This window comes from Papaver somniferum, chromosome 6 (genome assembly GCF_003573695.1).
Source record: "Papaver somniferum cultivar HN1 chromosome 6, ASM357369v1, whole genome shotgun sequence".
Classification (NCBI taxonomy): Eukaryota; Viridiplantae; Streptophyta; class Magnoliopsida; order Ranunculales; family Papaveraceae; genus Papaver; species Papaver somniferum.
Genome location: NC_039363.1, coordinates 85,277,276 through 85,304,579, shown reverse-complemented (window position 1 = coordinate 85,304,579; position 27,304 = coordinate 85,277,276). Strand labels below are relative to the sequence as shown.

Below are 27,304 nucleotides of genomic sequence, written 5' to 3'. Positions count from 1 at the left end.
AAATAGAGCATGTGTAACTATAAGTTACACATTCAAATCCACTGACTTGTATTGTGATTTGTATCTTGCCTTAGGTAGTGCTTAGCTTATGTAACTTATAATTACACATCAGAAAATGAGGTCTGTAAAATTGAAGTTACAACTTCATATGCATGTGTAACTAGTGTTTAATTATGGTGGCCAATTACATTAAAAATGAGCCTATGTAACTATAAGTTATACCACACATTGAAAATCTCACCACTGACTTGCCTTAGGTTGTGTAACTAATAGTTATACATCAAAATTGGTTGTGTAAATGAAAGTTACATCTTCATATGCATGTGTAAGTTGAATTTACACCTTGTAGAATGTCTAAGATTGAGTTGCAAAACAAATTATAACATGATTCAGTTTGTGTACTTGGCAGATAAACATTCTTTGTACCATGCTTTTGATTTTGCGATTAAAAAGAGTGTATTTGATAATTACGCAACTTATTGATTCTTGTTGTTTTGTTTTGTGATGTGTACAGGAAAGTTAAGACACTCACTCAATGCAGTTCAGGATTTGGTGAAAGAAATAAAACCAATAGGATTATCTGACAGAACTAAAAGTTATCTTAGGAAAGCGCCTTACAGTGATCTTGTCATGTTCTGTTACGATGAACTTGATGTTGCTGCTCCAAAGAAAATGAAACAAATAACAACTAACAAACATGGGGTTGTGAAGATTTTAAACTGCTTTGATAGAGATTGTGAGGTACCATGTTCATTTAAATTTGGAGAAAACTTTTTAGAGTCTATACCGGCAAAGCTTGCTGGTATACTTGCAATGAAAAGGATTGGAAGTAGAAAAGGTCAAAAGTTGATATAAAGGTTTAATTTAAAGAAATTGGATGAAAACTTATTATATAACAAGTATTTTTATGATATCAAAGAAACACAACATTCAACGGCAGTGATCAAGAAGAAGATTATGGAGACAATAGTAGAAGTTATGAAGAAGAAAACGAGAAGAACACAAATTGAGGATAAGCATGTAGTTTGGGGTTTTATTTGTGTTGTGTACTTTTTTTTGGCGAAAAAAATGCTAGCGAAGTGAATGTTAAATATCTTGCAATTGTCGAAACCTATGAAACTGTTCTCAAGGTCTCCTGGCCAGATTTGCTACACGAGCATTTGTTTGGGGAAATACTAACAAATGCAGCCTGTCCTAAAAACGTAAAGGCTTGTGTGCAATACCTACCGGTAAGGTTAATATTTTACTTGATTGTAGTTCAAGTAGTTTTACAGCTGAGTTGTAAGTATTTTTTGCTGATCAACTAAATAAATAAATTTATTGATTGTTTATATGTTGTAGATTTTGTTTGCTGAGGACACACCAGCAGGATTAATCGAAAAGTTAAAAACAACGAGCAAAAGCTCCTGGGGGTTGGAAGGTGGGACATGCAAGTGATATCGGATTTCATAGCGCGTACAAACATGACAGAGTTTTCGGTAAGTGTTTTATCTTACTTGGTTGCTATTTTGTAAAGTTATGATACTATAGGTTAGATGTAAGTTGGATATAATCAAAATTGTCATGTGTAGCTATAAGTTACACATGTAAAATGTGCTTGTGTAACTATAAGTTATACATGAAAGATAACACCAGTGAAGATCAAATTGTGATGTGTAAATTTAAGTTACACATATAAATGTGCTTATGTAACTTTAAGTTACACATGCAAATACAATAAATTCAACTGAAAATTTGTATGCTATTTAAATTCAAGGGATATTTTGACTTTGGGTCATAAAAAGTGACCAGAGTTGCGTTTGGGTCACGGGAGAACTTTAATTAGAGTTTGGGTCACAGGACTGTAGTTGACCTTCTTGACAGTAAGTTAATATTTTATTAGATAAATTTTTGATTACTTCACACCGTTAGTTATTTTAATTACAGTCGAGACTCTATTAGAGAAATTTAAGATTGTTCTAATGTTCTTGTTGAGCTTACCACCATTGGCGAATCTCGTAGAAGACATTGTTGAAATCTCCATGGTAGAGAGAATAAATAATTTTAAAAGCATTAGATCAAGAAACAGAATAGATCTTGATCATGGGGATTTAAACATTGAAGCTGGATTTGGTAACCTGGACGACTCCAGCAACCCAACTGATTCATTTCTAATTCAATCATACATTACAGTTTTTTTTCCCAGAGGAAAATTAGACTGTTAAAATTACTTTTCAAGTAACAACTTGTTCTTTAATCTTTTGTTTCATATATGACAGATTCAATTATTCTAACTCATTGAATCAAGCAGATTACCGAAACAAAGAATAAAAATTCAATAAACTTCTGAAAAGTTGGTGTGATGTGAAGGACAAGAAAAGATACAACTCTATATACAAATATTCCGTACTCTATGTACCAAATGGCCAAACCTGGGCTGCGGCTATTTCACGATGCTATTGTGGTATGATGAAGAAAAGAAAGGGACGACGGTGTTCGTCGGGAGAAGAAGATGTTAGATTTTGATTTTTTATTTGTTAGATTAATTTGTGCCCTACACGTATCTCACAAAAGTAAAATGGCACAGTTGGTAGATAAATTAAAAATTGAATTTTAGTTAGTCATTTTCTTACTTAACTATGTCAAGACGGTCAACCAAGGTCCTGTGACCTAAACTCTAATTAAAATTTTCTCGTGACCCAAACGCAACTCTTGTCACTTTTTTGTGACCCAAAATTCAATTGCAGCCAACTGCTAGCTTTGTGAAAGAGTTTTCACAACTTGAAAAGCACCTTGGTATAGCAACCATGGTACCAATCAAGGACGAGCTGAAAAGGTGGATCTGAGTGCAAACTATTGAGAATGGAAAACTAAAAGAGCAACTACACGCAAAGAAACAAATGTTTGATGCATAAAATTTCCAGAGCATGGATAAAAGATGAGGACCTTTCCAATACAAAAAGTTAGAAAAAGAACATTTTATGTTGTGAGATTATGAAAGCAATGGCTATTGAACCTTATGCAGTGACCCAGGAAGAGTATATGCAACAACAAGATGGTGGACAAGGACATGCTGAGACCGAGCATCAATAAACTCATGTTGATCCTACTAAAGAGTCCGAGGAAGAGAGTGACCAAGACAAAGATGATGCGGAAGCTTCCTTCCAAGAAGAGTGTAAGTGATTTGTTTTTCGTTCATTTTTTTAAAAATTTAACATCATCATCTTCATTCTAAATAAATAAAATTGTTATATTATCTCTCATTTCAATCCTTTTGCAGTTTCATGTATCAGTCTTGCAGCTGGAAATACACCCATAATTATGCAAGATCAAACTGTGCAGAGGAGTGCATAACACCTCTCAGAACATATAGTTCCGCTATGAAGAGTGCGAAAAATAATAAGAGTCCAAAGAAAAGGCGGTTACAAAGAAAAATCTCAAACCTGCAGATGTGGTTGATGAGTCGCAAAAGAAAGCCGCAGAGGGTGGTGTTATGGATGAGCCGCAAAAGAAAGCCGCAGGTGAACATAACAAACCGGCAGGTGAAGATGTAACTGCAAATGTCCATGACTCATTGACAGAGAAGCCCACGGATGAAGAGACACATGCAACTGTTGGTGACAGTTTGGTTATGACTGCTTCAACTCAGCCAACACCAGCAAATTTTGATGACTCGTTGGTGATAACTGCTACAACTCAGCAAACACAGTTTGATGATTCTTTGGTGATAACTGCTATAACCCAGCAAACTCAGGGTGACAATCCGAAGCCTTACATGTTGGTGCAAATATGACCTTATGGTGATATGACGGATGTTGAAGGAACTACAATCCTAGATGTGGTTGTCAGCGACATTAAAAAAAAAAGTAAACATGGACCTGCAGTGATGGAGAATGCAAAACCTAGATCAAGTGGTGACCACTCTTCCTTGTGTAACTTATTCTATTTTTTTTCCCTCTCTGTTTTGTTTGTAATGCAGGTGTAACTTCAAGTTAAACATTAATGCATGTGTAACTTTCTGTTACACATGTTATGCAAGGCAAGTGTAACTTCAGGTTACACAATCATGACCATGTTCAAACTTTCTTTTGATTATTCCCCCTATTTTTGTTGTTGCATAGCTCAGAATCAGCTGAACTTTGACAGTGATCAAATGATGGAAAATGCAGAACCTATATCAAGTGCTAACCGCTCTTTCTTGTGTAAATTATTCTGAATTTTTTTCCTTTATGTTTTCTTTATAATGCAAGTATAACTTCAAGTTACACATTGTAAAAGGCATGTGTAGCTTGAGGTTACATATAATACAACGTACATTAATGAAAGTATAGCTTTCTGTTACACATGCTATGCAAGGAAAGTGTAACTTCAGGTTACACAAGTTGAGCATGTGCAACTTTTTTTTTATTCTGCTTATTTTTTTTGTCGCGCAGCTCAAACTCAGGAGAACGTTTTTAGCCTTGGCCTAGATAAAACTCCAAAACCCTCCGGAGAACTAATGAAGGAATCTGAGAACAACCAAATACAACTAAGATTTTTGAGGAATAAAACAATTGAAAAAAAAGATCTGAAACATTATGAAACAAAGTCAAAAAAGATTAAGAAGATTCTTAATGAAGAAACAATGGATGCAGTTAAAGAAGAAGAAGTAGAAACAATAGATGCAGTTCCAGAAGTATAAGAAACAATGTATGCAGTTCAAGTAGAAGATGATGGGACCATGAGAAAGGATGTCAAAGGTTCCGAAGTAATTGAAATGCTGCATGACGATCAAAGGGAGCAAGTAGTTGAATATTTCAATACCCATCGCAAAACGTGAGTATATATAACCGAAAACAAAGCTTGATTATTCTGTTATGGTGTTGTGATATATCATTCTAATTTTAGACATTGTATCATACTACTTGATTTTGTTATGTTGTTTAATTATTTCTTCTTTTCAATGTAGATACATTGCTTGGATCGAATACAAAAATGATGGAAGCCCACTCTTCGATATAAATGGAGAACTTTTGCTTCAACTTACGAGCAAAGAAACGTACCTGGAGTAGGAATTCATTGATTTCTATATCATCAGGTTAAGGACAAAGATGAACTCAAAACCCAAGTATGAAAAAACATTATTCCTCTCGCCGAAAGCATATGTAAGGAGTTCGAAAATTTTTAAATCTTGTTGAATGTAACTTAGAAAAGTTTATGTAACTTAAAGTTACACATGATAGTGGAATGTGAAATGTGGTTTACATAATGTGTAACTTGAGGTTACATATGCATTTATAATGTGTAATCTGAGGTTACATATCCATATTTTTCAAGTGTAAAACCCAAGACTCTAAGTGTGAATATAAGAAATTCATTGCTGCATTTGTAACTTTTGATTTTCAAATTAAAAATCCGTGGATGATATTCCAAATGGTTTATGCAACAATCTTTTGTGAGCAATGATGGTGATTTCGAGAAATTCTGGATTCCCAAGCTGCATAAAGACTTCATTGAGTGTCGCAACCCAATCAGAATTTTCGCACCAATGTGTAACGACAACTCACACTACACACTACTGGAGGATGACTTGAGGCAAGGTCAGTATTGGTACCACATGAACTCGTCAGACAATAAGGTCAGCAGGCAGAATCACTTGAGGCAAGCCAAGGCATATGCAGCTGCAATAGATGAACAACTGAAACTCCGCATTCTTCTTGGGGTGAAACCAGGTGCCAAAAATGTCGGTTCGCCCAAACAAGGTTCATTTCCCGACTGTCTTCTATTTGTATGCTATTACATAAAGACAAGGATGAAGAATTGGACACTTCAAACAAAAATAGCTATACTAATGGTGACAATAATGACTAACAAGGTGAACAACATGAGGGCAAGCATGCTTTACAGGATTATTTCAGAGTTGTGTAATATGTTGTTAAGACTTATAAACTTCGTCAGTTACTAGATTTAAGCAGTTCTTATATTTGAAAAATTCTATACTTTTGGATTGAAATTCCTTGAATTTATAACTTTTATACTTTTGCTAAATACAAGCTGTTATTAGACTTGCAAAAATATCTTGTTAGAACTTCTTTGTTGTTGGCAAAGGTTCAATAATTCTTGCTATAAAATAGGTTGTGAATTTTATAGTGGAATGTGTAAACAGAAGTTTCAGAAGTATCCAAAAGATTTCAAGTAACCAGATATAACTTGAAGTTACACATCAAGTTACATATGCTATAAAATTTAACAGTTTCGGGTCAACAGGTAAGACAGGATAGTAGAATGTGTAACAATGTCAAATGCTGAAAAAATAAGTTAAGTAAATCATAGTTAAACATGCTAAATTAAAAATAAAAACAAAAATAAAAATGTGTAAGTAATAGTTACACATCCATATTTTATAAGTGTAAACCAGAGTTACACATGCATTTCCCCTGTGTTGAGAAGATGCACACCTGTCTACTCACAAAAATATAAAAATAACAATCTGAATAAATGATCCTTGCACATAATCAATGTTGCAGAAAAATAAAAAGGTTTGGTCGATGCAAACCTACATGAAGAAAACTAAAAAAATTAATAATCCAAGACAAATAAAAAACCCACACATAAACCAATACTCCCAGAAATGAACTTTGATAGCTTCAAGCTAGGGGGCGAGTATTTCAGAGGATTCTTACAACTTTCCCTATTGTGACCTGCTTCCTTGCAATTGCTACAATGAACTTTCCTCTTTACTTTCTTTTCGCCTTTACTTAAAATCCTTTTCCTTGGGGGTTTACCTGGTTGTTTCTTTACGATAGGAGGGTTTATGGTGTTGTCTTTATCAATATCAACATGCATGTTGTAGTTGGGAATTTGCTGGATGGCATGCAAATAAGTCTTCCTAAAATAGTCGCTCGTAAAGTACGGTGAAATGAAATCAATAGCTTCACGTTTAATCTTTCGTATGGATGCAAGAGCATGAGCACAAGGGAAACCGTATACGCGCCACCTTCCAAAAAACAAAAATAAATAAATATAAACACTCAAAAAATCACCATTGCATATACAGGATGTGTATCTTTCAGTTACACATGCATATACACAATGTGTAACTGGTAGTTACATATGCTTATACCTAGTGTAACTAGAAGATACACACCCTGTAAACTTTCAAAAAATTAACATACAAAGAGAAAAAAAGTATAAGAAACAAAACCTTTGGCAGGTGCAAGTCCAGCGTTCTAGATCCATTCTGTGAGTTCTTTCGCTTAAAACTTCAAACACGGTAGGACTAGCAACCAATACTTGCCAAGCCAAACCTTCATCTTGTAGAGCCTCAAGCCTTTTCTCGTACTCTGGAGTTAATGGAGTCATCATATTAGCACCAACTACAGGACGCTTTCCCATTATCTTCATAACTTTCATCCCAATCTGAAAATAAAAAGAAAAAAAAACTTATGAATCTACAAAGTGACAAACAAGAAACAAAGACAGAAAAAAAAGAAAAAGCACTCTACTAACCTGATCAAAAAGAGCAAATGCAGGCATCTTCTTGTGAACCTTAATCCATCTATTGAATGATTCTACTAGAGTACTAGATGTACGTCTATCCCGACAACCTTAGAAAAACGCATTCGCATATGATTCAGTTGGGATGGTTCCTATATAATCAGCCACCCAATCGCAATTCAAATCTCTTATTTTATGTATGGCCTTAGCATGGTTTTCAGGTGAGAGTGCGTACGTCGCTTCTTGGAAGTGGTCAAGCACAAGAGAGTACCTAGGATCTGATCCATTGATGGGAAGATTAGCCTTCAAATGATAGTAATAGAAGCTACGGAATGAGTCTGGATAGACAAGTGGAACACCACGCAAGAGTCCTTCATAGCGATCCGAATGGAAGGTGATTGGCCTCCCGTCACCAACAACTTCATTCAGATTTCTTAAAAACCACTCCCAGTTGTCGTTATTCTCGAAATCGACTAGTGCCATAGCAAGGGGAAAAATCCTACAAAGTGTGCAGTAATGAAGTTAAAATAAGTTGCACAAAAACAGAAAACAATGTGTAACTTCCTAAAAACAAATATGTAACTTAAAGTTACAGATGTTATTCCCCAATGTGTAACTGAGAGTTACACATGTATAACTCTCAGTCATCTCTCAGTTGCAGTTGTTCATAAAACTTAAAAAACATACCTTTATAACCATTGATCCCAGTAGCTGTCATCAAGCAGCCTCTAAATCTACCAGTAAGGAAAGTATCATCCAAATAGACCATTGGACGACAAAACCGGTACCGTTTGATGCATTAACAAACGAGATGAAAATCCGTTTGAACTGTTTATTTGCAGGGTCAAATTGAAAGTCTATCACACTAACTGGGTTAGTTTCCCTTATAACATTAATAAACCATACCAAGTGCGAGTATGACTTCACATCGTCACCATAAATGGTCTCATAAATCTTTTCCCTACCATTATAGGCCGGATAATACTCTAGGGTAATTCCATAGTTGGTCTAGAAATTATCTGCAATTTTTCTTGGCTTCTTGTGTGGATTTTTCCAAACTTCTTATTCGATCAAACCAGACGTGAAGTTGGTTGAGTATTTTTGATTCAAATTGCGCCCACCAGCACCACAAGTGTGCTCAGGGTTATAAGCTCTGACCTGAGAAAGTTTATACAAAATATAAACAAATAAACTAAACACAAATTTGGTGCAAAAAACATCATGTGTAACCCAAAGTTACACATACTGTAACAAAAACTACAATAGAAGCTGAAAACAATCTGGTGCAAAAAACATCATGTGTAAACCAAAGTTACACATACTGTAATAAAAACTACAATAGAAGCAGAAAAAACACCAATCTGATGCAAAAAACATCATGTGTAACCCAAAGTTACACATATTGTAACAAAACATCATATGCTAAAAAATAACAAACAAAAGAAAACTACCTGAAACATTTCGTCCCTTTCATCAATATAAGCTGCATGAAATTTCCAGCCGCATTCTTCTACTGCACACTTAGCCGTGAACCTAGAACGCTCATTGTGTGTTACAACCATGTTGAAACCAGTACGAAGACGGTATTTGGTGTAAGCAATCCTGACCTCCTTAACCACTTCAACAAACACATGACCAATCTCACCAAGGACCTTAGGCCAACCATCCGACAACAAGGGTTTTGCAGGCTTGCTCCTATCTTCCAGATATATTCCAACTGAGCAATTGTTTCTCGAAGACGTACTAGAACCATTGGAAATATAAGAAACTGCCCCAGAGATAGATGAGGAGGCTACATGAGTAACATTTTGCAAGAATATATCAAAACTTGTCTTCTTTCTACTATCTGCAAGGGAAGCAAGAGCTTGAAGAGAATAATCACAGTCAACCGGAAGATCTTTCCCACCTTCTCGGAAGAAGAAACAAATACCAAGTGGAGTAAATTGCTTCCATTGCTTGCATACTGCGTCTTTAAACTCATCAAGCGTAGTTTCAATACTAACACGAGTGGTAATGAATTCTGAAAAGTAGCAAACAACATCAATGAAACTAACAACGGCCACGACAACCTGAGAAATACAAACATACAACAAAAATATCAAAAAAAAAAAAAACACGAAAGCAATTCACTCAGGGGCGTTGCCCCCTCATGAGAAGTATATCCTAAGCGACAAGCTAAATAATACAATGGGCAATCAACAAAAGGAAAGCAATATATACAATGTGTCTTAAAGATACATACTGCTATAACTGTTTACAAATAGATAAGCTACATGACATATATGTGTAACTTCAAGTTACACATGCTAAAATACAAATATATGTAACCTCAAGTTACACCTAAATTTCATAAAAAACAACATCTCTACCTAAATTTTTAGTTGTTCTTCTGAAACAATGTTGTTCCTCGTCGTCTTCTCAATATCAACAACTAATTTAATCAATGTTGCTAATGCTAATTGTCTTCTCAGATCGGACATGCAAGAAAATCGAAAAAAATTGAAATCAAACAAACAATAAAATATGTACCTAGATTGTTGTTCTTCTTCTTCTGAAACAATGTTGCTCATCCTTCCTCTTCTAAGTGTCAAATCGAAATCCAAAAACCGAAATCAGTAAGATCCAAATAATAGAAATCAAAATCAAAATTCAGAAAACAAACAACATTCTTACCTAATTTTGTTGTTCTTCTTCCAAAACAAACCTATATAGATTTCCAACCAGTCTTCTTCAACTTCTCAGTCTCCACAAAATACAAAAATAAAATAAAAATTGAACATCGTTAAAGAACGAAATCAAAAAATAAAAGATGAATACAAACAACAACAATAGAATACCGAATCAATTGAAAACACACCTATTAGTTGTTCTTTAAATGCAGCATCTCCTTCCGTCAGATCTGGAAATTACTGAATCAATTGAACGAACTAAAAATAATTGTAGTTCTTCCTCTCGTCTTCAATATAGCGAACTAATCCACCTGTATATTGTTTTTCAACATAACAATTGTCTGAAGAATTTTACTTTCGAATTTAGAAGATTGATATCATGAAGAACAAAATCGCCGGAGAACAAAGAGATGAGAGAGTTCTGATTTGATTTTCTGTTAGATTTACTGTACAAAACAACTATAAATAGTGAAGGTTAGTTTTGGTATTTTCTGATTTATTTAAAAAGGTTGCTGACGTCAGTATTCCGGAAGAATTCAAAACCTGGTCCCAAAAATAAAAATTCTGGGTATAGAAATATCAAAAAGTGAAAGTATAGAGTTGATGGTGAAGAATCCATTTAGTGGGGCTTCTATATATATTGAACCCATATAGACATAGTTAGGGGTGTAAATTCGGGCAGGCCAGGCCGCCCGACCCAAAAACTAAGACAGGTCGGGCATGCCCAGCTTAATATTTGTGAGCCGTTAAACAAATTCAGGCCGGGCAGGCCGGGTAAAAGTTGATAATTTTCTACCCAAAGACCGCCAAAGCCCGCTTTTTATACGGGCAGGCCGGACAGGCCACTATTTTAATTTTTTTTCTTTTTTCTTTTAAGTTTAAATTTTCAGATAGATGGTATTAAATTTATTTATTTTTAATTCAGTATCCTTTCCTTTCTAATATTGTATACCGTAAGTGATAGTATTATTTTATATTTAAATTACAATGACAAACTTTTAACTTTAATCTATAATAAATAATAAATAATTAATTAGAGTACAATAAACTTTCTATAAAAAAATATATTATCATTAATGTTTTGAAAAGGTTAATTATAAGTAAAAACAATTATATATTTTATTTTTCTTGACACAAAATTGACAATTATAAAATCGTAACTTTTAAGTATTTTCAAGAGGATATTAAATGATTAATGACACATAAAAGGCTTTCAGGCTGGACATCAGGTCGGGTATCAGGCCGGGCATCATAATTAATTGCAAAGCCCGAGACCGTCCAATAAATTAATTCAAGCCAGGCAGAGTGGCCCATGACAGGCCATAACAGGCTTTGGGCTACTTCGGGTATAGGCGGGCTCGGACAGATACAGGCCGGCCGAGTATTTTCGGGTATTATTTACACCCATAGACATAGTAGGGGGGTTCTGGTCTTTTTTACTTGTTTTTATAGGGTTTTGGCTCCTCGCTCACCTCTTTCTTTTCTTCGTCTGGATTTACTCCGTTTCCATCCTCTAGTTTCTCCCTCTAACTCCAAGATGAAGCTCGTCAGGTAAAGATTTATACTGTTAGTTTCTGTAGATCTTATGTTGATTTCTTCTTTCTTCGAATTAATCTTTTGAGGTATTTTTCTTGTAGGTTTTTGATGAAGTTGAACAACGAGACTGTTTCGATTGAACTCAAGAATGGAACTGTCGTTCATGGCACAATCATCGGTTAGATCCTCTATTTCTAACTCTTTAACTCAGCTATAACTGGTGATCTCTTCGTTTTCATGCTTCCAGATTTGTTAACCTAGGTTTCAGAAAATTAGGGTTTAGTAAAACCCTAATCGCGGGAGCCTCAAATTTCTCTTTTCTCTTTAGATTAGATTTTTCGTTATTACCTAAAAACCCTAGAAAACTATTGGATTGTAATGGAGGTAGATATAAAGGTCACATTCCCCTTGTTTGCTTAACGAGTATTTAGAGGTTATATTATCTTTGTTGTTTAGATTTTCCTTTCTTAATTTAGGGTTTTCTCTCGCTTACCAACATTGAGAGGTTTTATGTGTAGCTGAATGGTGGTGCTATTTGTTGAGATTATCTACATCTGCATACCAATCACATCATATTTTTTTAATTGAAAAGTGTGTGGTGGTATTAGTAACTCAGCTTATAACTGGCGATCTCTTCGTTTTCATGCTTCCAGATTTGTTAACCTAGGTTACAGAAAATTAGGGTTTAGTAAAACCCTAATCGCGGGAGCATCCAATTTCTCTTTTTGCTTTAGATTAGTTTTTTAGGTTATTACCTAATAACCCTAGAAAACTATTGGATTGTGATGGAGGTAGATATCAAGGTCACATTCCCCTTGTTTGCTTAACAAGTATTTAGAGGTTATACAATCTTTGTTGTTTAGATTTTCCTTTCTTAATTTAGGGTTTTCTCTCGCTTACCAACATTTAGTGGTTTTATGTGTAGCTGAAAGGTGGTGCTATTTGTTGAGATTATCTACATCTGCATAACAATCACATCATATTTTTTTAATTGAAAAGTGTGTGGTGGTATTAGTAGTTCTCTCACTGATAAGATGGCACAACTGTTGTTCTTTGATATCTTGTGGTATTAAGAAGCATTGATTAGTAGATACCTCTCTAGTAGATTGGTTTACTCATTTGATGTTGATAGCACGATCTAAGTTCAGAACTGGACAGCACCCCGTTTACACCAAGCCTTCAAATAAAATTGTAAATATCAGTGCTTAATAGAAATTTTAATAGTGAAATAGAAGAAGGGGGGCGAAATTAATTGCTTAGCCGTGCTGACGAAGTACAAAGTCTCCAAAAAGGAGAAGCAGAAAATTTAATAGTGAAATAGAAATTTTAAACATGAACATATATGCTAGACCTGCTGGATAATTTCCTAGGTACCATTGCTCCGAAATATTCATTAGATTCTTTTCCAGCGTAAGTAGAACAAAGAAAAGCTTAACCCTTCCCTTGCACAATATGGAAGTAGTAGTGACCCAGAGAATGCGTTTTCAGGAACTTAATAGACACTTACTGTTAATACCACTACTTCGCTCTTGTTTTTCTTCAAAACAAGCAATTAGAGATTGTGAAACAAAGGAAACAAGAAATCAAAAGAGTATATACGCAAGGGAGGCCAAGTGTCGAGCATGATTCATATTGCCTTGTGAACTGATATAATCCTTGTTTGTTGTAAAATGGTCAGCGATCATACCTGTTAGTTTATCTCACTTTCTTTCTTCTTTTGCTTTGTGTGACTCATGTTGCCCAGTGAACTGATATAATCCTTGTTTGTTGTACGATAGTCCGCGATCGTACCTCTCATTTTCTGTTGACAATTTGACTAATGAATTCATTGAATTGTTGCAGGTGTGGATATCAGTATGAACACCCATTTGAAGACAGTGAAACTGACGCTGAAGGGTAAAAATCCAGTGACATTGGATCACCTGAGTGTGAGGGGTAACAATATCCGCTATTACATCCTTCCTGACAGCTTAAACCTCGAGACGTTATTGGTCGAGGAGACACCTAGGGTCAAACCCAAGAAGGCAACTACTGGTAATCACCACACTTCGTTATGGAGTGTTTAACTTTTTGTTTTTTGTTGTTGTTTAGCCATAATTCTTATTGGGAATTCATTTTGACACCGTATTTTGCATAACGTGATGGTTATATTTAGCTGAAACACAAACTATATCGGTGGCTAATTAACAGGACGTCTTGAAGTTCTTACTTCTTAGTGAAGTTTGTAATGTTGCTTCTGGGTACTAACCATTTATAACTGTTTTTTGTTATTAGGTAAGCCAGTGGGGGGACGAGGTCGTGGCCGTGGGCGTGGTCGTGGACGTGGCAGAGGAGGCCGCTAAACTTGTTTGTTTTCTGTACAAATTGCTTAGCCTGCGTAGGGGAAGCTTTCAGGGACATGTTGTGCTTGTTTGGAGGAAAATGCTGGTTTGAACTTTTTATGTGGAGGCTAATTCTGTAGAATTGTTATTTAAAAATGTTTTAAATTTTTAAACAGAAACCTTAGTAGGGGACTACTGGATTTTGTTTCGCCCCTGTAGGGTTGAAATAGAACAAGAAGTGAATCAGATCCATCCAGTTTGTCTCAACTCAGCAACCATCTGATTCCTGTATTTGCCCTTGCATCATCTCTTCCTGATGCTGTCTTAACTCAGCAACCATCTGATTCCTGTATTTGCCCTTGCATCATCTCTTCCTGGTGCAAATTTAACTCTACCGGGCTTAGTTCTGTTCTGTGTTTATGAGCAACTTCTTGCCTTTCTTATTGGAAATGACTGACCGAACAGAGGTAGTGGGATGGAATGCGTCCTTGACACTAGTAGGACTTTTCTTTTCTTATTTTCAACAATGGAATTTGAAAATACAGCTAGTCGTGTTGGCCTGTTGTTCAGCTTCCTTTGCTAGAGTCGAATGACTACAGTATTTAGCTCATACAAGTATTTGCTAGTATATCATGTATAACATTCTAGCAAATTCATCCGACCTGAAGTAGCACTACATGGAACTCCTGTTCCAGTATTGTAGGATGGATCCTTCCCAAGTTCAAACCCAAAGAAAAGAAAGAAAGCTGTGTGCTTTTTGTTCTCAGAAACTGAAACTCTCAACAGTTATGCTTCCAGTTGGTTCAATTCGGCTCAAAACACTTTGGCCGCCCTTCAAGTTAGCCTTCCTACTGTCCAAAAGTGGATTGGTAATTGGGATGATCCAGCAAATGGATGGCTAACACAGTTAAGCGAGTGGAATATATTGTGCCACACTATAGTTTGAACCGAGTGTTAACCACACATGATCTGAATAAAGTTGTAGAGTGCTTTTAATTTCGACTGTTTCTTTTACTTCGGTACCAGAAAAGCAGGCATATGTATTTTATTAAGTGTTGAAAATTGGTCTAAATAGGTGGTCTAAAACATTGACAGAACTGCAACTGCAAGGATCTTACTCATTCTTTAGGTTGTTGATTTGGAAATCGGCCGAGTACAATGGCGTTATTAAATTAAGTGGGCTCGAGTTACAGCCGAGCTCAATAGATGCCTGTTGGAATTCGATATTCTATGAACGGTTTTTCGGGACTAGTCAAAAATGATGGGGGACTACTCCCCATTTTTTGGGTGGATGTTAGAAGTAAGAGTCGTGTTGTCACGTGGATGCGCGCGTGACAGCTATCATGAAGTCGCGGGTCATAGCCGTAGGATGTATATAACAAACCCTTCGTACTATTACAGAGAGGTCTGAGTCAGAAGTAATGGGAACTTCACCAACTAGATAACAAATGTTCGAATTCTATTCTTCTTCCAACGCTCAAATTTATTCATCTCAATTCTTTCCAACTTCAACCGCATCCAAAATCCCAATCAGAAAAATATTGATTTCAGTACTGCTGGTGGTGGTGGGTAAGAAAGAGTTTCTTAATTTATAATGCTCCTTCAATAAAAAATTATAGCAGTTCCTATTGCACGTTTTTTTCGATTTCCCTTTAGTATAATAAGATAATGACCTATGTAAAGTTGATCTAATACTGTATATATTAGAGATCAACACCATATCTAATGAATTACAAACTCAAATCAAGTCAGTTTTTCCCTTTTCTTTCTATTCTGAACCTTATTGTTAGAGAGGGAAACAAATGGTGGAAGAATTGGCATCTCAAGCCAATTAATACCCACGATGCATAATTCACTTCATACCTCATCTTTGCTGTTTAGATCTCTGATAAGAGATAAAAAAAACTTTCTCTTATGAGCACTAGTATAACACGCATGCACGATGCGCCTGCCGCGCTGTTTTGCAGGCATACGCCATGCACCGAAAAATTCGGAAATAAAAAAATACAACTTCAGATTTCTTTCTTTCACGGTCACAGGTCTGCTTCTCTTCCACAGTGGGTTCTTAAACTTTCATTTGTTGCGGGTCCATTTCATCTAGATATGCCTTTCCCTCCTCCAATTCACATGTCCATCAACTCCGAACTCTGACCTTGTTAACTAACTCTGGGCTTCCACAGTGATCAGATTGTTGACTGCCATTTGTTGGGGGTGCTCATCAACTGGCAAAGTCCAGCTAGCTAGGAGATTTGGGGCATCGCCAGAAATTCACCATTGTTAACATACCGAGAGAATCAAAAAGATAATCATTGCAACAAATAGATAAAAAAAAAGAAGCTATAACATATTGCTGAAGTGATGAAAAATACATGTCCATCCAAGTACTGTAGCCTTTTTGTTTTCCAAGTATTTATAGTGTTCGAAAGTAATTTCCCCTTCTAGGCTCATATTAAAAGCTTGTATTTTAAGAATACTTATTTTCAAAGTACTAAACATGTTTGAACAACAGTCGATTTTGAACTTAATTTGTGGTACAAATTAATCATACATTTGTACAATTAGTATGGACAACCCAGAGTATTCAAAGCCACAACACCATCACCACATTGTTATGAATACAATAGTAGTTGTCTTTAGGTTAATTCTTCAAACAGTTTGTCTGCACCATGGAAGTATTGAAAAGCAAAACACAGCAACCGGATAATATAAATGTCTAATGTCTTGTCTTTTGAAACAATTTCAGACATAATTAGATTCAAAAGAACCTATCTGAGATAGGAATGGAGCAAACATGCCAAAATTCATATGAATTGAAATCAAACATAAATCTAATATAAGCTAAACAATCATTGAAGATAAATTCTTAATAGAAGAGAGAAAGATAATAGATTTCTAAATGACATGCCAAAATTCATATGGATTCAAAAGAACCTATCTGAGATAAGAATGGAGCAAACATGCCAAAATTCATATGGATTGAAATTAGTAATGCCTATACTAAGAAGTCTTATATCATTTACTCAGACATTATTTTAAATTCACCCGACATTATCATAAATAAGTCAATTAACTTACAGTGTGATTATGGTATATGTTTTGGCAATCTACCACTACAGGTGAGGTCCTAACCTTAAGCTCCTAAGCACCTAAACCTAATTTACTTAAAGTACCAATATCAAATACGTATCCATGCTTTAATGTTGTTAGCACAAACAAAATGCAGCAATCCTCACGAAAAATCTTAACTACGTCGTGACAATGCAAAGATGTCAAAATATTAAATGATTCTATGACCTAATCATCATCAGAAAGGCTGTTTTGAATTAAAGATCCACTCCAGTTACTCAACAGCTTTGGAAACCTAACAATCAACAACACAAACCCTTCAGAAGTTAATAATCTTATATACCATTATTTAGAGTCCAGTTGAAATGTATACAGAACTGGAAACAATGCATTAGCCTCTTAAAGATGGGAACTAAGGTTGTGAACATCTGGAAAAGATAGAAGCAACTAAAGAAGCCTCCTTATTCCACTGATCCCAGAAACATTTAAACGTTAATGGAAAAGAAACACAGTAAGATTCATGCAAGGAGTAAAATATTAAATATCAAACACATACATATCAGATCAATGGTTGTTAATGTCGAAATATTCATTATTAACCAAGTGAAGCAATGTCAGTAAATGCATTAAACCCCAACTGAATGATCTATCGGGATGAAGGATTAAAAGAAACATTACAAAACAAAGACTTGCATTTCCCTGTATACTCAATTGCATTAACGACAACAATTTCCTAGTGTTAAAGGTAACATTCTTTCTAGGAAATTCCAATCTCACCAATGATATTGAAGAAGAAAATAAAAACTCCTAGGAATTTCTCCATTACAGTTGTTCAATCAGAATCATAAATTAATGAAATGTAGTTTAAAAAACTTTCATTAGTTTTGAAAAAAACATTTGCGAATTTCAACTGAAAATGAATTTGAATAAATAAGATTCAAAGGACGATTGCTAGAAATTGAAATTGATAATTTTCAGAACAAACTTTCATAAATTTCAGAAATGTAAAGGATCAACTGAGCAAAATTCTGAAGTGCAACAGGACAAATTTCAACACGCTAGAAATTGAAGTGAAATTGGCAAATTTAAGAACAAAGCGTTCCACCAACATTAAGGATCGATTGAGAAAATTTCATAAACCAATATTCCAAACTACCTGAGAATTCCACCTTTTTCCGATCTGGTTCCTCCACCACCGCGAACCCCAGTTAGAGTCAGACACCAAATCGAGGCAAACTCTGAATACTAGATATGACCCCAAAATATGGGGTCAAGGTCGGCCAGTGAGACGATGGGGGGAGATCTATTTTCGTCTGGAGAAGAGAATCAAATCCCTCCTTACGGTTGTACTCTTGAGTGTTTTGATATTTACGCGATGTACCAAGTACGACTGGTTTTCTACGAAGGATAGTTTTGTAATTTAGGGGGGTCCGGACCAAATCCGGAGTCGTACCAAAAAATAGGTGTTTTCTTTATATTAGTAAGATAATGCTTCTTCTTAATATAAGCTTATACGATCACTAAATGAGATTAAGTTTATACGATCACCAAAAGAGATTAATTTATATGACCACGAAATGAGAATTTATGTAGCTAAAGGGACACAGGGAAAATCGGTTTTGATGATTCTTTTAAAGTTTAAACTAGGGTTGTAAATGGGTACCCATTACCCGGGTCCGGAACCGGAACCGATGGATTCGGGTCCGGTTCCGGGTCCTTAAATTGGACCCATTTACCACTTTGGACCCGGCAGGTATTTACCCATATATACCCGTTTATGAACGGGTCCATCCGGATCCTACCCGTCGGGTACCCGCGGATATTCGGGTATTTCATAAAGGCTAATTGTGTAAAATCCCCAGCGAAAATAGGTCATATATAAAGGAAAGGATGAGAAGCTCGCCACCCATTCCGATCTACTTTCTTCTCATGCCTCTGCCTGCAGAAGTAGTTATTAAGCTCACCACCCATTCCGATGAATCCGATCTACTGTTAATGTTGGCGTTAATCCATCAAAGATTCAAAGTGTGTTATTACTAAGCTCAGACTTGATAAGGATAGGAAGTCGCTTTTGGATCGTAAGGCCAAAGGTAGAGTTGCTGCTGATAAAGATAAGGGTACCAAGTTTACTACTGATGATGTTATGCAGAACGTTGATTGATTGATTGGTGGTTCATCGATCCTCTCTTCAGGTTATTATTATCTTGTTTTTAGGGTTTCTTTGTTATGAGTTATGTTTTCGTTTTAGGGTTTCATGAATTTGGGGATTTTGAAAACATGGATTATTATGATGATGATTATGGTAACATTTTGTCTATGAAATTGGATATTTTAGGTTTTAATTTGTTTGTTTATGTTATTATTGAATCTCTGAATGGTGAATGGATGTTTTGAATTTACACCTTTTGTTTCTTCTTACTCAAGAGGAAAGAATTTTTTAATTTGCAGTATTGGGTGTTACTTTAGTGATTTTGAATTACTGGTGAATGGGCAATTTTTTATGATTCTGAAAATTTGTTATGATTTTTTAAGGTTTGTTATATTGCATATGTTAATTTTTTTCCCTTGTTCTTGATGATTTCTCTTGCACAGACAAGGCAAACTTATTATGCTTGAATGGGTATCCCTGTAATCTCAATGATATGTGAACTCTATTGTTGTTTTTGTGAGAAATCAATGATAGCTCGAAGGTTGGGTGTTTTCAGTAGCTTGCAGCAAACATGCACAAGAGCAAGTCTTCTACTGCCATTTTGGCAATTAAGTCATAAACTACTAATTCCTTGTGTGTGGTTGATGCGTATGCTGTTTATGCGTATATGCTTGGAACATTTGTCTTTTTCTTACTGTATATGCTTGTTAAATTTATTATCGTTTATACTTTATGACACCTGATAGGCTGATACAAATGTTTGTTGGGTTTTCCTTGCAGAGGCAACATGAAAAGTCAAACAGGAAGTAGTGTTGGTGATCATTGTGTTCCTGTAAAGAAGACTAAATTTACCGTTTCGAAATCCCCGTGTATGCCGCCTCCTAAAGCTTCCGTTTCGAAGGCTGCAAAGAAGAGTAAAGTTGTAAACTCAGCAGAGCCGAAAGAAGTAGAAATTGTAGCCAGTGAGTCAAGTGATTCTGGTGATTCTGATTCTGATCATATAGAAGCAGCAACAACAGATGTGGTTGGATAAGAAGTGCGCTGAAGAGTAAGTAACATATTCAATTCATGTTTGCTATTATATCAATTTTAGTTAGTGATTCATTTACTATGGTTCTTGTACGTCAACTAACTATTTTATTGTGTTAGATGAGGGATTTGGGTTAGGTAGTACTTCACTTCAGACTCTTTTGGAGTCAATGGAGGAGCTCGAGTCAGACGATGATGATGCAACATCGCACATTGTCTAACTGACTGACTATCAATTTAAGGTAAAATAACCAGCTAACCTTGGAATGCACAAATTTGTATTTCCTTAAACTTTGTCGAAATGTGATTAGTAGTAGTACAGTATAAGGAAATACATTCGTAAGAAAGTTTTACTTGTGTTTGTCTATACAATATTTGTCCTAGCTAGTTGTATATTTGGGAATTTTAATTTTTGCTTGTGGTCCTGTCCCTAGCTAGTTGTATATTTGGTGAGTGCAATCACGGAAGCAACTCTTGCTTCATCACAGGCAAGGTCTTTGATTGTGATATGGTTACTTCTTTTTGGTCAATTGGGAATATGATCAACTGTTTTTGTTTCTCTTGCAGGAACAATTGGAAATATGATGGTGAAATATTTAGTGAACTGGTTGGAACTTCTTTTTGGTATGTATATATTATATAGGCATAGCCAAAGAACATGCGAAGTGCGCGAACTACATCCTTTTTTTTTGTATATGTACTTGTGAAGGAAAAACGCATTTATCTTTTGGGGCTTCTACACTTTATAGAATGATATGTCTGTCAACTTTTGTGGTTATAATACGACAGACTATATTAGCCATTAGGGCAGGTACTGAATCTACTGATGGAGCAGTTATCGGCTAAAAACATGTCTGCCAACTTTTGTATTTAATATTTATCATATATAATGGCAGATTCTTACTTATAGCTAGGAAAGTAACTTTGATTTTCATAATCTAAGGATTCCAAGCTCAAGTTTACTCTACTTTTGTATGTATGTTAAAGATGGTCACTTTTCAGGTGTTGAATAATCCTTTTTCAGTACTCAGGAGCCATAAAATTGGGAAGTCATATAAGTATGTTTTTTTACCCGATGGGTACCCGGACCCAGTGATTACCCGTGACCTTTACTGATTCCGGTTCTGGGCCAACACATTATGGAACCGGACCCGGAACCGTTAGGACCCGAAACCGACGCTAATATGTCGAGTCCGGTTCTGGGCCATGTACTACCCGGGAGGACCCGGACCCGTAGACAGCCCTAGTTTAAACACAAGTTTCCGAGTAGCATACAGATTTATGGAGAGGACTAATTAACAATTAAGTCATAATTCGTATAGCAAAAAGATAACTAAGATATTGAAATTAATAAAATACCGTAAAATCTGGGTTTCGTATCGGTGAATCTCGATAACTGGCAGATCCTACGGCTATGACCCGCGACTTCATGATAGCTGTCACGCGCGCATCCGCGTGACAACACGACTCTTAGAAGTAATATTGAGTCATCCTTTATCTAAGTTTTTTTAATATCAAACTTGCCTTTGACAATTAAATTAGTTAGTGTAATGATTAATTAATGTTAGTTTGATGATTAATTAGTGAGATTAAATTAATTACTTGGTTGTTTTTAAAAGGTAATTTTTGAGAAGAAGGATTTTCTTTTTCCTTTTTGAAGATGATTGATTTCGAAATGAGGGTTTTGGGTACTTAGGTATACTTCAAATTTAGTTAATGTTCCTTGGATTGGCAAAAATTTTCGAAAAAATGAAAAATTTATAAACTGATTTTGACCATGGAAATAAAGTTCGGCTACGACATCTGAAGAACAGGTAGCCGAACTCATCTGCAAGTGTAGTTCGGCTAATGGTTCTGAAGACACAGGTAGCCGAACTTAGCTTTAATGGAGTTTTTGCTTTCAGAGAAAAGTTCGGCTAGGAAAAAAAATATTCGACGTAACCAAACTCAATATATAGGTTTTCAGAGAAAAGTTCGGTTAGGAGAAAAAAATTGCGAGGTAACTGAATTAAAAGTTCGGCTAGAAAAAAAAGGGAAAAAAGTTGCGACGTAACCGAACTAAAAGTTCGACTGGGAATTTTTTTTTGCGAGGTAATCGAACTTTTCTCTGAAAGAAAAAACTCCATTAAAGGTGTGTTTGGCTAGTTCGACAAACTGTTTCAGATAATTCCTAGCCGAACTTCTATCTGCAACTTTCATTTTCAAGTCATTTTGATGATTACTACTCATTTTTTTCAACCACGTAATGGATTGTAGATTATTTTTTTTGAATCGAGACGATGAAGCGGAAAGAAGAGAAGAAAATAAACCCTCTAATAGTAACGAATTTGTGAAAAATTAAAAGTAATGGATTTGTTATAATTTTGATTTTAGATTAGGTTATATATATATATATGTATACGTGTTAGATTAGTTTTAATTTTAATTAGGTTAAGGATAGTTAGTCATTTCCACATTTTAGGACACCCCTTATAAGTATAGGGTAGACATTCCTATCACAAAGTAATCCTCCAACATTTTTGAGTAGTCCCCCAAAAAACCGTTCTATTCTATCTGCTTATGTGCATCCTATTCAACTTCAGATAAGGCTCTAAGCTTTTTGTACGATGCTCTTTATAGACATTAACCAAACTGTTAGAATACGGGCATCCACGAAGTAACCAGACTATTATGGGGGTATAAGCAAAGTCGCCATACACGAAGTACAGTGACCCTGATGTATTCTTTCCTTATAAATATAATTCGACATTGCGTTTCCTCAATGAAGTACCCAGATTACATAATTGGCAGTTTAAATACAGTACAGTAACACATCTCTTGCGTATATAGAGAGCCCTACCTGCTATAACGGAGGGACTCCTAGTTCCTACCTATAACAATAAAGTGAACTTGAGGTAAAATGCTGCATGCTGATCTTATTATTTCACTGGTAGTAGTGAAAAACCAACGTAAGAAGACTACAACAATTTGTCTTCGAGATCGGCCAGTGCTGATAAACCTAAAATAAGTTCCATAGGAACCATTTACAGTTCTACGGTTAAGTTCCACAGGTATAACTCTTCTTTTGGAGTCTCCAGAGTTAGTGTCACGAAACCAGACACCTCTTCGTAAGTAAATTCAGTTTCCTTGAGATCAACTGTTATTCTCTTCGGTCTGACCGATGAGTACGCCCCAAAAACACCACATCCTCGAACCTTCATATTAACTATCCCACTTTTCTCCGATTCATGCTTCAACTCTTTAATAGCCCCTCCTGAGTTAAACATCTTTATCAGTCCAATTGGAGCAAATGAAGCCTGGCTTGACAGTTCTTTAACAGGAACCACTGTAAACACTTCATATTCTCGCGTTCTTAGTGTAATTGGCAAAGACGCGTTCTTTGGAAGATAAACTACTTCTCCTGCAACATGGCATCAGAAATTTTCAGCCAACAAACAAAAACAATTGGGTGCATAAATAAAACTCAAGGGACTAGTTTTCAGAATATTCAATTACATTTTGAGAACATGAATAAGCGATTAACGATCAAGTTCAAATTTGGTAAATAATCAAGAAGACAGGCAGGCAATACATACCACCTAGATGAGAATACATGACAGTATCACCATTCCATCCTTCCTCAGCAATTTTAGGTAGATAAGCAACATCCTTCGCCCTGATTACACCAGTGATAGTTCCAGGTAGTTCTTCATGGATGAGATTCTTTTTGCCAACATTGCACCACCCTGCTCCCTGACAGTTGAAAACCCCCATAACTCCAGAGAAGTCATTTAAGTTCCATATCTTCAAAATACTGCAAAGTGGACAGGAACACATGAACAATAAATTGAGAGAATCTTTTGTAACACAAGTATTGAATGAGTAACCATGGGAATTTGTTTTCACCTCTTTCCATCCCTAGCAGGATCTGAAAACAAACAATCCTTGGTAGGTCTTCCTGGAAGTTTAGCCCTCAGTATGGATCCGTCGGGAAGCACAAGCTTCTTCAATAAATTGAAGTCATGCTGTCCAGGCTTGTCACTGCAAGTATGAATTAAGTTCCAACATGAAAATCTTACTCTATCACTTAACTCGCTGACTTGAAAACAACTTTAAAGACGCGGACGAAGTTTAATACCTCACATAAATTGCGCATCCTCCAACTGCACGAGCTGCTCCATGGTATTCGGCCATTGGATGAAGGCTCTGATATTCACATAGTTGATATTATCATGTTAACAAATAATTCAGAACTTTTAAAGTTTAAAAGAACAAAAAGTTTGGCAGCTTACGTGGAACATATCCCAGTCTGGCTGCATAAATTCTCCAAGAAAAATTGTGTTGTAGGCAACAGATGCAACGTGAATTGTGTGTGATGCTGGATCTCTTGGCCAAAAATCATCTGATGCTCTTATGACAGCTGTCCTCTTGGCACTACAAGAACATTGTAAGCATGAACAAATTGGACTCTTGAGAATAATACAACATTATATCATGGGTGTATACAAACAAAACCAAAGAACAACTAATACCTGTATAAACCATCAGTGCTGTGACTCATACAAGCTATGATACAATTGTCACGGAAATTTCTAGAGATTGAGGCCTCTAATGCCTGATGGTACCTCCTGGATAGTTTAACTCTTCCACCATGTCCTGCTCCTAGTGTCTCAAGGATATTCTGAACATCTACTTTAACTCCATCTATACCAGCAGATGCAAGATATGAATGGAGTTCATTGTAGAAGCTCAAAATTTTCTCGGGATTCACAAGACCAAGACCATTTTTTGCAATGCTGTTAAAAGCATCACAAGGTTCGTTGGACTGAACTCCAGGGGATGAAATTGGGTACGTCCTCTTAGATTCGTAGTGTTCCATTCCAGTGGCACCAGGTCTAACTCCACCCCAGTACCCAGTAATCGCATGCCAGACGTAAACATATCTGTAAATTTACAACCAATCAGATTTGAATCAGTAACTAAGTCCAAGAAACTCAAAGAAAGAATTTAACCGGGTGATGAATATAAAAATGGAACGGAACAACAAAGATTAAGATTCTAAGTTCTCTTACTTAAGTGCATGCTTGGTTTTGATGTCAGCTACAATGTGGGAAAGTCCCATAGCTGGATCCTCTACTCTCTGCCCTTCTTTACCATTTTTCTGAAATTTATGGTTTTCTTTTATGTCTGTTAACCTGTTTGCAAAGCTGAAATCAAGAACAGAAATTTAGTAAGCTGATAAAATCAAAAAATAAATCACAAGTAAAAGAAAAGAAAAGGAAAGAAAAAGAGAGACAAATGCCATCTCTTTACTGCGTTGAGTACTCACTTGGCTGCATCTTCGGCTTTGGATGCAATTCCAGTAGTATCCATCGCAACTGATTGCCATCCATCGTCAATTATAACAAACTTTGGGGAAACTCCACCTTTCTCGAAACTGCAAACATGAACAATCAAATTTATGTTAGTCCACCACATAGTAAGCATCCAGAATTGCACTCAAGATGAACCAGGTCCAACCTTTCTAGCCCTTGCTTTACACCTTCTGATGTCACATCTGTATAGAAGGCATCCCATGTACACCAACCAAACCAGTTAAGCATGTCCGGCATCTGCACCAATTAAAAATGAGCATTAGTAAGGCTATAGAAGTCAAGCGTTTATATCACCCCACTGGGCAGTGGCATTCCTAGAATATTAAGCCAAGGAAGAATAATACCTTCTTCTTCTCACGGTGTGAAAACGTCTGCAAGTGCCTCTCTACTGCCCTGATACAATTGAAGCAGAAAAAAAAAATCAGTATGGTTTATGTTTATCAATTGAGCTCAATGACCCTCTCTAACAAAAGTTTCAGTGTATTGCTAGGAAACAAGAGGGTAATGAGAATTTGGTCACATTTGAGTAGATAAAGATTTCTTACTTTACGGAGTTTGTAATGACATGAAAAGGGTCTGATCCAGCAGCTACATACACCAAATGGCTCCCTTCAAATCTTTCAACGGAAGGATCTCCTGCAATTTGAACAACATTTCTTCTATATCAAAAAAATGTAAAAACAAAAAACCCAATTATGGGAAAAGCAAAAGATCAAACAGTTGCATTACCACTTTCCAAACAGATCTCCAGCTCATTATCTGCGTTCCCTTGAAGCACAGCTCTGAAGGCTCCTTCAAGAATAGGTAAGAAAACAGTATAAACTGCCGTTTTCTCATCAGAATCATCAAAATGAGACCCATCGTGTCCTTCCACAATTAAAAACTGGGTTTCAAATGGAATTTCCTTTCCCGAAGAACCCATCCTTTGTGTCATCCACCATAACTTAAACCGAAATGAGCACATAAATCTTAATCCCCTGTAAAATTGCACACGAATTTCACCAAAATAAGGACTCAATAAATCAAATGAAACCAAATTGGTTCCCCTAATCAAGCTTTAAACAGTGGAAAATAAAAGATTGTTCTCTTACTCTAACTTCCCGACGGGGAAAACACGGCGAGACCCGCGCTGATCAGAGGTTACACCAATAAAAGCACCATTCATTAAATCATCTCCACTGGCTGGAGTTATGTCAATATTGTCATGAACATCAGTAAGTATAGAATTCCCTAATACAATCAATTTCTTATCAGAAACTGAAATTCCAGCCCCAACAGTCATCTTTAATTGCAAACTTAAAAATGAAACCCAAAAAAAAGAGGTTACTGGAACAAAAATTGAAAAACTTAGAAATTTAAATATATGGGAAACACCCAGAAAATTTAAAAGTCCAACCAAATGTTAATGGTAATGAACCATATGAATGCAGAATTTGTAGTAATCTGAGATGGTCTTTTATAGCAGCAGAAAAAAGAGAAGGAATGGTCATCAAGGGCATTATGGGTATTTTATCATTTGAACCAGGAGAGTACCCCGTAATAAAATAAGGCGGGAATGTTGATTCGTTACTATACGGCTGATATGGCGTGGCATGCGATTAACGGTTAATACTGACTTCCATTATTATTGGACCATTGTTTTTTGGGCCCACCACTAACATGGTTTGTTCAGCAAGATCAGAGATTGTTCTGAACTTCTGAGTTCTGACAATAATACGGCTAAGA

At 35.9% G+C, this 27,304-nt stretch overlaps 2 protein-coding genes and 1 long non-coding RNA gene across 3 annotated transcripts; 1 reads left to right on the top strand and 2 right to left on the bottom strand.

The window, feature by feature from the left end:
• Window positions 1-11,564: 11,564 nt before the first annotated feature.
• On the top strand, window positions 11,565-14,393 carry LOC113288251 (small nuclear ribonucleoprotein SmD1b). Its single transcript, XM_026537224.1, has 4 exons — window positions 11,565-11,675; window positions 11,762-11,838; window positions 13,503-13,694; window positions 13,935-14,393. Exons 1-4 carry the CDS (start codon window positions 11,662-11,664, stop codon window positions 14,000-14,002), a joined length of 351 nt encoding a protein of 116 aa, XP_026393009.1. The 5' UTR covers window positions 11,565-11,661; the 3' UTR covers window positions 14,003-14,393.
• Window positions 14,394-15,587: 1,194 nt separating this feature from the next.
• Window positions 15,588-18,365, bottom strand: LOC113288250. The gene is made up of 2 exons (XR_003330539.1): window positions 18,204-18,365; window positions 15,588-16,221 (listed from the first exon to the last, which is right to left on the bottom strand). It is a non-coding gene; the product is annotated as an uncharacterized LOC113288250 (long non-coding RNA).
• Window positions 18,366-22,893: 4,528 nt separating this feature from the next.
• On the bottom strand, window positions 22,894-26,990 carry LOC113288249 (probable galactinol--sucrose galactosyltransferase 1). The gene is made up of 13 exons (XM_026537223.1): window positions 26,671-26,990; window positions 26,309-26,556; window positions 26,125-26,215; window positions 25,924-25,972; window positions 25,725-25,816; window positions 25,534-25,641; window positions 25,277-25,411; window positions 24,737-25,147; window positions 24,497-24,638; window positions 24,343-24,410; window positions 24,111-24,245; window positions 23,801-24,018; window positions 22,894-23,625 (listed from the first exon to the last, which is right to left on the bottom strand). The coding sequence occupies exons 1-13, from the start codon at window positions 26,859-26,861 to the stop codon at window positions 23,249-23,251; spliced, it is 2,265 nt and encodes a 754-aa protein (XP_026393008.1). The 5' UTR covers window positions 26,862-26,990; the 3' UTR covers window positions 22,894-23,248.
• Between the last annotated feature and the right edge of the window lie 314 nt (window positions 26,991-27,304).